The 12,549-nt window shown below is 37.1% G+C and overlaps 1 protein-coding gene across 3 annotated transcripts in view; it reads left to right on the top strand.

Annotated features, from left to right (window-relative positions):
- MYOF (myoferlin) overlaps positions 1–12,549 on the top strand; it is a 109,270-nt gene that overhangs the window by 79,392 nt on the left and 17,329 nt on the right. For all 3 annotated transcript variants that reach the window (XR_007357703.2, XM_048858413.2, XM_075130960.1), the window contains 8 exons: positions 211–322; positions 2,100–2,177; positions 5,114–5,295; positions 5,392–5,550; positions 5,690–5,788; positions 6,079–6,240; positions 6,761–6,926; positions 8,031–8,107. Coding sequence is in view for 2 of the 3 variants with exons in the window: in XM_048858413.2 (XP_048714370.2) it covers positions 211–322; positions 2,100–2,177; positions 5,114–5,295; positions 5,392–5,550; positions 5,690–5,788; positions 6,079–6,240; positions 6,761–6,926; positions 8,031–8,107 (1,035 nt within the window). In the remaining variant the exon portion in view is untranslated. The remainder of the gene's footprint in view (positions 1–210; positions 323–2,099; positions 2,178–5,113; positions 5,296–5,391; positions 5,551–5,689; positions 5,789–6,078; positions 6,241–6,760; positions 6,927–8,030; positions 8,108–12,549) is intronic.

Raw genomic sequence — 12,549 nt, forward strand, 5'->3', positions numbered from 1 at the left:
GCAGAGCAAACACCTTTGCCTGCAGCCAAGTGTGAACTTCTTCCGCAGTACACTAGGCTTCATTTGTTCAGGGAGGTACAATTTGCATCTCTTCTTGCCCCAACAGGAGCGAATGAAGCCCAGTGTGTACAGAAGAAGCCATTTACATGAAGATCATGTTATTTCTGTGTATGTAAATGTCAGTGAACTTGGTTTTGTATATGACTTTAGGGAGCAGACACGAGCCTCGATGATGGAGAGGGGAAGAGCTCAGAAAAAGACAAGGAGTCTGCCACACGTGTATTTGGTGCCAACACTCCAATTGTTTCCTGCAGTTTTGACAGTAGGTTTTTGCCAGATCCCTGCTTAATGACTCACTTCTGTTATTATGCATACCGATCACTGATAATCAGTAGCCAGGTAGTGAACCATATTATTACCCCATCCTCCTTCCCCCACTCCCCACCAGTGTACTTGTCTCATCCACTTGTTGCATCTTGTTACTAACCAAGATTGTAAATTGTTTGGGACAGTGTCTGTATTTTAACTATATGCTTGTACGTCTCCTAGCACAATGATGGTCAATCCCTGATGGGGCCTAGAGTGGCTACTGGAAGACAAACAATGCATAGTACGACTAACAATGTTCAACTTTGTCTGTTTCCATCATTTGAAGATCTAAATATAAATCCTATCAGCAGAAAAGTTAATAAAAATATTTGAGTGAACAGGATTAAAACCAATAAACTGGATTACAGAATATGGGTCAAATAATCTCTGGTAGCTCATAATTATATGAAAATTTAGGGATGCTTAGTTCCCATGTTGATAGGTGCCTTACAGATACCTAAAGTAGATTGATAGATAGGACCCTTTTAGTAATAGTGCAATATAGACAGTTGTGCTATTGACCCTCCATTCACTGTACTCTTTTGGAGCCAAATGCATGTTTCATTGGCTACACAATCAAAGCAGCCAACCAGATTTGCCCTGGCCAAATCTGAATAGAAAACTGAGCTGTATTTCAGCCTCAAACACTAATCTAAACATAATCCAGATCTAGATCCAAACAGTCCTCTCTCAGCTCATCTCTTTCTGTTTGCACAAATGCTCTAATTACAGTCTACTAGTACCCCCGAGTTGTCCCCTCTCCCCTCCTTTTAACCATAGTCAAATGAGCCTGGGAGCACCTTGCTAAATTCTGCTGTAACCAAGCAATGGTAGAAAAGAAAGAATTACCTGTCCTGAGCATAACATACACTTGGGGGGGAGGGGGTGAAGGCAGTCAGAGGAAGGAACCAGAGCTTTGGTTTACAAGCCCTTTAACTGATTTTCAGGATTCAAATAGGATTTAACTCTGAAAATAAAAAGCCAAGCCAAAAAAAAAAAAAGTTTCCAGTTCAGACTTTTCTTTCTGTTTACCCTCTGATCGTCAGATGTTGAGTTAATGAAACTTTTTTATGGAATTTTATTATTTTAAATAAAATGTCTAATATGCTTAAATAAGCTCCGGCTCCCTTTCAAGTCAATGGCAACACTTGTATTGAATTCAGTGGGATCAGGCTTTGGCCCAAAATAAGCCAGTGAACTGTATAGACCAACATTTTGGATTTGGGGGAGACAGAGAGGAATTAAATGATGTTCAAAAATACATTCAGGGCTAGCTTGCTTTGGGGGTGAATCCTGCAGTTTTCAGTGCTACTTCTACCTTCAGTCTTGAAGAAAGAACTGTTGGTCCTGACCTCTAATCTCATGTAATTGCAGACAGGTGCATGAGAAGTTACATCTGATTATCAGACCCTTTTGAATAGAGTAATTTGTTAGGACTTTTTAAAGTCTCCTGCAGAGTCAGAAGTGAAAAAACTGAATGGCATCCATTTTATCCCATTCTAGGGATCTTCATCTACTTTGTGCTGGGCTGCAGAAGCAGCATCCATATGTTAGCCTGATAGTACCAGTACACTGGTCACAAATAATCAAGTTAATATATGGTGCTAAAATTGCTTGTGCTTTGGTTGAGAAGCTATTGAATGCCTGTTTTATAAATGCAAAATAGCCTAATTAAAGGAATCACACTTGTTTAATTCTAACCACTACATTTGGACTCTCATTTTGTGTAGGAGTGTATAGTTACCACCTTCGCTGCTACATCTATCAGGCAAGAAATCTTATTGCTTTAGACAAAGACAGCTTTTCAGGTATGGAAAAATCCTATTAAAGTCAACAAACCCGCTCCCTACAATTAATGAATAGCTTATTTCAGCTATAGGATAGCTTGATTCACCTGCTGTAGGCCCCTATGGCAGTAATTACAGCTTTACTGAGTGGGATCTGGAGGTGGCCAGCACATCCCCAAAGTGCACAGTACTGATCAACAAGGAGGGGTGGCTAGTGCAGCCGGGAAATGCACTGATTCAGCAGTACCCTCAGGACAGCTCTGCCAGCTCCCCTCCCCAGCAGATACCTGTAGGGAGAGTGGTGGTGCAAACGTTGGCTACACTTCCTCATGGACAAATTTCCCCTGGGCCCCAGCTTCTCCTTTTTGGCCCAAGACTATGCAATGTGTAACTCTGCCCCACTCTCCACATGGTAGCAGAGGTGAATCAAGCTATATCTGCTTGTTGTATCAACAAGTTCTTGCCTTATCTAAAGTTTTGTATTCTGTTAGTGCTAATATTGACTTGTACAGAAATTGCAGATTATATGTACCTTACTGCTAAGCATGGGTCTTGTTTATTTGTACAAGGGTATTCATTAGTGCTTAATTGTACAGGAACTAAAAATGTTTTACCCCTCAAGAGGCAATAGTGCCACATGATCTATTGTAAAGATTTATAAACTGTAGTAATTTATCCATGGTAGCATGATGTTCAGACAAATCACTTTTACTCCTGGTATTCATTTGTATGACTTTATCATAGCTCCATCCATAAGGAAAGCCTTAGATATTTCTACCTATGTGTATCAGTCTATCTTTGTAAGCTAGAGTAAACTAATGGGTAATCAGGTACTCAAGTATTTAATGTTTGTTAGTTGCAATGAAAAATTCCACTGGGTGGACAGAATGGGATACTGTATAAACATGACTTTGAACGTCTAACAGGGTAGGGTTAGAATGAATACACTGTGGATGTGGGGCTGGGGTTTTTTGTTTGTTTTTCCACATTTCCATCTTCTCTCTTCCTCTTTATTATTAATTGAACATATCTAGTGCATTCCATAATTTGTTACAGAAACATAGAATGAAGTATATTGTAGCAGTGATGCTGTTTTCTCATATGTTGTCTGAGTTCAAATTCTATGTACATAGCATATGTCACTGTTTTGGACTTATTTGAATATGCAGCAATTAAAAAGAAATACAAAGAAACTACAACCACCCCCCTAATTGACAGATATCTCAGATGTAGACACATATAAACCTAAACACCTAAACTTGTACTTTAACAGCAATAATGTTTGAAGGTTTACACAAAAATACATAAAACTTGGATTAGTTACTTAGCTAGAGGCTGTTGAAGCTGACCTAAAGATAACCTTTAAAATAGCCTCTGGTGCTTGGTAACGGCAATTTGTACAGGAAATGTTAATATCCATCATCAGATACCTTCTTCAGAGATCCCAATGATTTAGAGGTCTACCTAATAGTAGGCCTAGAACACTTTAATCATTTAGTTCTGTTTCACAAGAGGAAGGGGGCTGCCATAAATAAGCATGTTTGAGGCCAAAGCTTGATCTGTGCAATAGCCTGGTAGAATTTATTGTTCAACAACTAGTCAGAACTAGAAAGATCTCTTTGTATTATTTATGAGTCCATGGAGTTGTACATCAACAGAGGCATCAAGGAAAAGCTTAGATAGAGGATATATATCAGTAATTGTAAGATGCTAGTATATCAAAACTTCATTTTAGTTTTCAGGCTAATTTTCTGATTCATAGGACATTTTAATCGTTACACAGATTATTGTGGTGTTCAAGATGTGCACAGAGCAAACTCTGCGGTAACCAAACTGAGAATTGAAAAGTTCGTCATCAGTTCTGTGTTAACCGTTCCATTGTGTTTGATGATGTATTTGTGTTTCATGAAAGGCTTTGAAGAGGCAACCAGGTGGCTCAGGAAACTGATAACAAAATATGGAGACTGTCACCTCCAAGTTGTAGTTTCAAATGTAGGCATGCTTGATAATGAAAAATACTACCAATCTTGTAACAGCCTAGATTCTGCCACTGGATTCACCTCTGTGGACCTCCACTGACTTGATGGCTCTTGAGTGCTTAGGACAGAAAGGATAGGTTTTAATGCTGTGATGCATCATACACAGAGTGAAGGGACTTTTTTAAGGAAAAACAGGGACACTTGTCATCATGGGGAATTCATAGATGAGTTTTTAATAGCTATGGTGGGCAAGTACCCAGAGCTATGGGATTGTGCCTGTTTCTTTTTCCCTCAGGGTTAGCTCCGCTAAGCAATCTTTGGTCCCTAAGACTGGATTAGAAATCTCCCCAGAGAGTTCTGGAGATTCCTTGTTTATAATCAGGCCAAAATTATTTATTTTATTTTCATGTGATGGTGTTAAGGCACTTGTACTTCTGATTCAAGCTAGAACAGGAAATACACAGGCATGTGAAAGTGAAGGAAAAATGGTATACTTTCCAAGCCTCAAGAAAGGTTCAATGGAGGAACAGGTGAAGGTTCAGGTCAGATTAGTTTTCACGGCTCACATGCAGAGGTTCATAGATAAAACCCTTTCACTCCAGAGGGGTTACATATTCATTACAGTGGGTGAGGAGTTATGTATCCAGGTAATTCTATCACACTTTCACTGTGGTGTCTATGAATATTACATTTTAGAGTTACATGCACTGCTTTTAATACTAGCAGGATAAGATTTTTCTAATCAGTACAATGGGATGTTATACTTTGTAATAGGGTTACTTGCTGCCTGCAATCACCACCCATAGGTGTTTGTTATAGACTGAGGTATAGAGAGTTGAACTGGGAGGAGACAAAGAGGGAAGGAAAATAATGTAGGCCAGACCTTCATCTGGTGTACATTGACCAATTTCCACCAGCTGAGGATCTGGCCATGTTTTTTAAAAATTAGATTTTCTAAATCTTTGTATGGTCTTTCAGATCCATATGCTCATGTTTCATTCCTCCATCAAAGCAAAACAACTGAGATCATCCATTCAACTCTGAATCCTACATGGGACCAAACGCTTATATTTAATGAAATTGAAATCTATGGAGACCCACAGACAGTAGCAAAAAATCCACCTAATGTGGTTATTGAACTTTTTGACAATGACCAAGTGGTATGTGAATTTTTTATCTTGATTCCCCTTTAGTTGTTTACTTGGAGATAGCAGATTAATTAAAGTTTATGATTTCTGATTGGCCAATTTGTCCAGGGCAAAGATGAGTTTCTAGGAAGAAGTGTTTGCTCTCCTATGGTAAAGCTAAACCCAGAAGTAGATATCACACCTAAGCTTCTCTGGTACCCTGTAATGAATGGAGGCAAAGCTTGTGGGGACATCCTTTTCGATGCTGAGCTTATTCTGAGGGACAAGGTAATTTAAATATATATATATATTCTTCCAAACTGTATGGCATTTTGAAACGATTACAGTAGTGAATGTTTTACTATATACGGTGCATTCTGTTTAAGAAAAAGGAAAGAAACTTGTTCTTCTGTGCTTGTATTCATAGGATGGCTCCAACCTTCCAATTCTTCCATCACAAAGAGCACCAAAGCTTTACATGGTACCTCAAGGAATTAGACCTGTTGTTCAGCTCACTGCTATTGAGGTAGGGTATGCTGCTCAAGTTAACTGAATATAATGAGAGGAATCTCATCTTGTAGGGTAGAAAATGTCTTTATATATTTGCTTCCATAAATAATGTGGTAATGAAATAAATACAGATGGCTTATTTTCCAGTATAGTGTCATTAACATTTTTGGTAAAACACCTTGCAATATATGTCAGCCACACTTTATAATTGGAAAGACATTGTTTTCCCCTTCCAGTTATTATTTCAGTATCATTTTTAGCACACTGGTTTCCCTTAGTAATGCCTATATTGGATTTTATTTACAGATTCTTGCCTGGGGATTACGAAACATGAAAAACTACCAAATGGCTTCTGTTACTTCTCCAAGTCTCATTGTAGAGTGTGGTGGTGAAATGGTGGAGTCTGTAGTGATCAAAAACCTCAAAAAGACACCAAATTTTCCATATTCTGTTCTCTTCATGAAAGTGGTATGATGTTAAAATTACAGTGCAAAGATCTTCAGTAGTATTTAAATGTTCTACACTCTAGGTTTCGTTTTAGTAGAAAAATCAATAGAAGGAACAAGCAATTCTTCTTTGACTGAATGTAAGACATTCATCTTTGAGTCTGAAAATTTTCATAATGGTAATTAAACATTTCTACACAAATGCTGACAAAATAATATATTCCCAAATGCTACCAATCAATAGGACTATGTTGATGATCTGTGTAGGTATTTATATGGCCCTCATCACTGTAATATCTGAGGCTCGGGAAATCTTACTTTGAGGCAATATATGTATTTTTAAAAGATTATTCTACTGACATTTATTTAATTAGTACAGCATGGAGCTGCATGATATATGCAAATATACATGCACAGATCATGAGTTCAGTATTAAATTACTGAGACTGTGGCCCAATCCTGCAGTCTTTGCTCAGGCAAAAACTCTTTGTTCTCCTTACCGACAATGGTTCTAAACACAGGCAACTCTTTTTAACTTCTAGCTTTTGCCCAAAGAGGAGCTATACACTCCATCACTAGTTATTAAAGTGATAGACCACAGACAGTTCGGACGGAAACCAGTTGTGGGACAGTGTACCATTGATTCCCTGGAAGACTTTCGCTGTGACCCCTACGCTGCTAAAGAAGACATTGCACCACAACTAAAAGGTAGGCGGCTAGAAGATGACAACAATTCACCTCCTTTCTTGAGGAAGATTTGAGTAAGCCACCTTGAATGTTCACTATATATACATAATAGATTTGTAGCAACCTAGTGTTGTATATTAAGTTAGTGACAGTGTGGTCTGAGTGGAAAATCAAACTCTCAGTATTAATCACCAATGCGGTAAGCTATAGAGCCTCAGAAGAGAGACAACAACCTACAGGGCAATGTCTGTATTGTTACAACAGACAGTGTCAGACCGTTGGATCAGCGTTGGATCCAAAAGGCTTCTGTAGCACGTGTATGCAATATAACTACCTTTAAATGACTGTTGTAACTGGTAATACGGATGTAGAGAACGACACTCAAGGAGAAAGATAAAAGACTGAAAGCAAAGAGGGAGTTATTTCAAAGATGGCTTTACATTTTATGAGTAAATTTATTTAGAAAGCCATGGTTTATTTAAACCTCCCATCTTTTACTTAGTTTATCTTCAGTGCTCCTTAAAAAACCATCATCATTATTCCAGAGAATGGATGGAAATACCACAGTAGCTTTTTTAAAAAAGGAAGTAATATGGAAACATAGGACCTAATCTGCTCCATGCATTTGGACCACATAAGCACTCACATGGATCAACTTGAAGATCAGGCTCCTAATGGACCACATCAGTTCACTGTACTGTACTGTCATATTATGCATATAGGCACCATTTTTTCAGTTACAACCCATTATGGGAAGATTTTGAAAACCATAAACGGCAGGTAAGAGTCGAACATCCACTGACTTTCAATAGGCATTAGGTGCCAACCTGCTAGTTGCAGCTTTGAAAATGTCCCATGATTGCTTTTTCTTCAGACTCCATTGCATTTGATATGCATTTGTGTGTGTGAGAGAAAAGTATGTATGTAACACAGCTAATGCTTGCTAATTTCTTTAAAGAGTTAATCCTGAGTAGCAGTTAACAAAACATTGCAAATAACTGCTTACTTTAAAAAGTCAAACCCACGCCAAATAAATTCCTTTACATCTTCTATAACATTTAAATTTAAATTCTGATAGCAAAATTGACTAGCATATTTCACCTTAAGAAAATGTTTCATTTACAGTTAGCCTCCTGTCTGCTGTGCCTCGTCGGGATGTGGTCATTGAAATGGAAGACACAAAGCCACTACTAGCAGCTCAGGTAACCTTTGCAATTTGATGCTTGACTTTCATATTTTGGACACATGATTTACTAACAACTACTTAGCATACAACTTTGGATTTCTGTAAGCTTTTCTGCCCAAGTCACAGAAGCAACTGCAAAATTGGTGGAGCCTTTTGGAGTGTCATTTAAAATAAATTTGTATTGTGGCAGGGGAGTAAAGGAAGTATTTTTATTATTATTACCCTATTTCTAATGGGTAACACTGAAGTGGTGTATTTTGTGCAAAGTAGAGTTGAGTAAATAATTAATAATAATGTATTCTCAATCAGTTTATTCTATCTGTTCATGAATTGTCTGTGAGCAGTTTATAAATTTTCAAATGGTTTCTTATTCCAAATTATTCACTAAATACTTTTGGTGAATAATTTTTGGTCTTTAGATCATTCATGAGCAGTTTGTTGCAGGTGTTCAGATCTGAAATTCTAGAAGTGCTGATTGGCTTATTGGACTCCTAGGCCATATGGCACATTTCTGTTTCCTGATTGGATGAGTTGTACTTAAAATCAGGTTTCTGTTGTGAATATTTGCATTTACAAGTTCTAAACCTGTGCTCTGTGAATATTCTTGAATATTTGCTTACAATTCAAAATATTTTTGTGACCACTCCTGCCCGTAAACTCATTTTCTAGGTTGTTTGTAGAAAGCAACCACAAAAGCCAAAGTGAATTGAACAACAGACACAACTGGTGTTGAAGTTTTTGAGCAAGCACCTGCTGAACATCTTTGAGCTATTCACCCACAGTTAATGCTTAACACACTAAATCTTAAACATATGCTTCTCTGCTTATTTACCTTTTTTCTTTTGTCATTGGGGTTTGCAGTTATGATGTGCATTATATTTGCTGAAATGCTTCTTTTCTTGCTTTACGGAGGATCCCTCTCTGTGCAATCCCCTTTTGTCTTTTATGTAGCGTAGCTGCTCTGTAATTATGCTATATAAACAGTGCCAGTGAAAGCAGCAGATGTTTATCACAGGCATACCAGGAGTGCTGCCAGACAATAGATGTATCAATATGTTCAAGCAGCTAAGAGTATACATTCAGTCCATTGTCCAACCTTTCCATTTGGCTAGAAGTAGTGTGAGGCTGAGCCCATTCACTGACACAGTCACCTCTGGAAAGCATTTGTAGTTTGCATATGGCTGACCAGGTAAATCAAAATACCAAAATATTGAGTTTTCTGTGTTGTTTCCATTTTAAAATATTTTACCTCATTTAGCTTGAAGGTTGCACTATGGATGTGAGAAACAGAAAGAGAGAGGAGTCGAAGATGTCCCCAGGTTATTTTCTGAGCAACAGAGAGGATTATGATGTTATCAGCAGTAAGAGAGAAAGCAGGAAAAGGCGCGGGTTTGGAGGAAGAAATAAGTGACAATTTTTAATTTTAGCCACACTAAGTTTAAAGTTTTTGGTGAGACATTCAGGAGATGCCAGATTTGTAGATGCAAGGCAAAAGAAGAAGCAGGGAGAGGCATGCAAAATATAGTACCAATTAACAATTGTAATGCTTTCCAAATATTTTAAAAATAAGTGCATTAAACAAAATGCAGGGGGAGGAATTTCTCTGATCAGCGAAGGTCTTTATGCAGTGCAAAACGACCTTGAACCAGCCAGAGATAGCCAACATTCCCCTTACACAAGGGAACTCTGCCTCCTTCTGCACTAACTGCCCCCTCCCCTCCACCCTCAGCTTGGGCATTAGGGGAAGGGAGTGCCGTCTGATGGTAGTGGTAGTGGGGTGATTTGAGGGGGCATGGTAAAGAATTGCCCAATCCTCCATTGGTGTAAATTTGAGTTGCCACTGGGGTTTGACACCCGTGAATCAGGGAGCCCCAACTGGCTCTCTTCTTCCCCTTTGGAAGTAGTAGAGAATCGAGACCATGGTATAAAGGATATATTGATGCTGTTTGGAATGGAGGTGTATCTCAGTCATAGCTTTGCCACCTCCTGAGTACTGTGGCCATCCCAAATCCATATTAAGTGAAACATTTCTGCTGCCCAGGGCATCATGTATATTTTTTTCTAGTCTGTCTTGTGGATTTCTTCAAAGTACTGTTCTGATTCTTTCAGCAATCCCATCATAAAACCTTATTTTACAGGTATTTATAATTCAATTCCAAAAGTTCGGACTTTGTTAAAATCCCCCTGATTTTAGGTTTGCAAAATTTGTCCCTTAGCTTGCAGGTTTTTTCAAAAATTACTGATTGCAGATGCTTTTAATTAACAAATTTCTTTAAAAACCAACAAATCAAACAATATTTTTAAAGGGTGTTGGGGTTTTTTAAGTTGTACAGATGTACAGATGTAAATTAAGATGTAATTCTTCATCCAGAATTTTGATAGTTTTTTTTCTTAAAAAAAAAAAGCAGAATGATAAAATTCATATTTGGAAACCAGATGTTTCAAACATACAGGAACTTTTTCTCTTTGTGTTTTTTCTTATGCACATCCATATTAAATTTAGGCATAAGTCAACAGCTTTGGAATTTAATTTGTTTTTGTTGGTTTGTGTGACTCCACCTTTGCCTTTACAGAAGTGAAGATATTTTTTAATGTTACAAAGGTCATCAATGAAAACACTCCAGAACTTTGAAAAAGTTCAAACTCAGATCCAAATTTTGTGGCTTGGCCGTATTTCTAATGTGTTCATTGAATGTACTGTACAAATCTATCTTCTTTTTTCACTACTCATTCAGGATCTTAATGTCAGAAAGGGTGGACTCATTTAGAGACCTCATAATAATGCATTATCCTATATTCTATTTTCTCACACATAAGGACTTGATGTTTAACATAAAATAGCAGAAACAAAACAGGCCTTCTGTTCTAATCGTGTTAATACTTTCCAAATTCCCAATTCATATTGGAAATTTTTTGTGTCAGTTAATAATTATATACAAAATAGATGCCTAGGGTAAAAGTCCTGTTCCTAGTGAAGTCAATGGCAAAACTCTCATTGACTTCAATGGGGCCAGGATTTCACGCATAGAAGGGAAAACTTATAAATATTATACAGTGTTCTCGACAACTTTTTTTTAGAATTGGACATCAATTTAGTAAATGTAATATTGCATTGCATTCACTAATAGCATCCATATGCTATAAGGACTCTTTAGAAGAATTAAAAGTACATTTTTGGAAAGCATATATGATGTGCAGATAACACACTAAGGGCACAGATGTAGAAATTTCATCAATTACATTCCAATTTCCAGTGCTTAAGCAGTATGTCAACCGCACTCGGCAAAATGGCTTCTCCAACAGCAGTGCATGTATGTATGAAGCTAATGCATGAAGATAACCAAAGTGGGGATTTAGGTGCCTTGGTCATGTGGCTTTCACTTCTCTTTTGATAATTCTGTAGAGAGATTTTGGAGTGAAGGATGCTTTTATATCATGTATAATAGCATATTTACAATTACTAGGGAGTAACAGTTCCTTTACATGTCATATATCTACACTTCAGAATTTGATTTGTTTAGCCCTACTACCAATATTTGACTTTTGTTTAAAATTAGATTTTCCAGGAGAAAACATACTGATTAAACAGTAAATAAAAACATAATTCTGTTACCTTGCTAAGACTCAACTGTGGCTGATAGTACAGGGTCTCCATAAATTGGAGCAGATAAATAAATAGCAGTTTAATACTTGTTAGGAAAGAACATTTATAACAATATATAATGAGGTCATTGGATAGCTAAAGAAATTGGTAAATTGTTTTATCTGGTCTTTGCCATGTGACTATTTCTCTCCAAAATCTCAATTTATCTTATAATGATTTTAGCCTAAATCACTGGCATTTTATGAATGAGCACTGCTTAATAATTTTACAGCATCCAAAATATAGATCATATTTACAGTTTGTGGTGGGGATTTGTGGGATTTGGATTTTAAACATTTTTCAAAGCTATGAATAATATTGTTTGAAAAGACATTTGAAGGTATATCAGGGAAAAAAATTAGTCTTAAACCAGTCAGCACCTTGAACATTACGTTCTACTGAAAGATTCAGAGACCATAAATAATTATGTTTTGCGGTAAACCCCCTAATTCAGTGTTAAGAATGAAGCTTGTTGCACAGCAATGCAAACAAAGTTGTTTCCATGAAAAACTCATTCATCTATCTTCAACATTGTGAACTAATGGAAAAAAATGTAGATTAAAAAATGCAAGGTCTTTTAAATTTATTACATACCTGTAGGTGAACAGACAGGTAATCAGAGTTTGAGGGGAAACTGCTCCTTTAGAAGTTGTCATAAATCCTCATACAAGTATGAAATTATTTGTTGCCATGGGATACTTCTGATTTTATCTTAAAGTTAGCCATGATGACTGAAATACAGTACATTTTAATATCCAAACAGGATAATTACCTTCATGATAGAAATGAGGAATTTTGAGTAGTTCATTTGGTGT

The sequence above is a fragment of the Caretta caretta genome, chromosome 7 (assembly GCF_965140235.1).
Source record: "Caretta caretta isolate rCarCar2 chromosome 7, rCarCar1.hap1, whole genome shotgun sequence".
Lineage (NCBI taxonomy): Eukaryota > Metazoa > Chordata > Testudines > Cheloniidae > Caretta > Caretta caretta.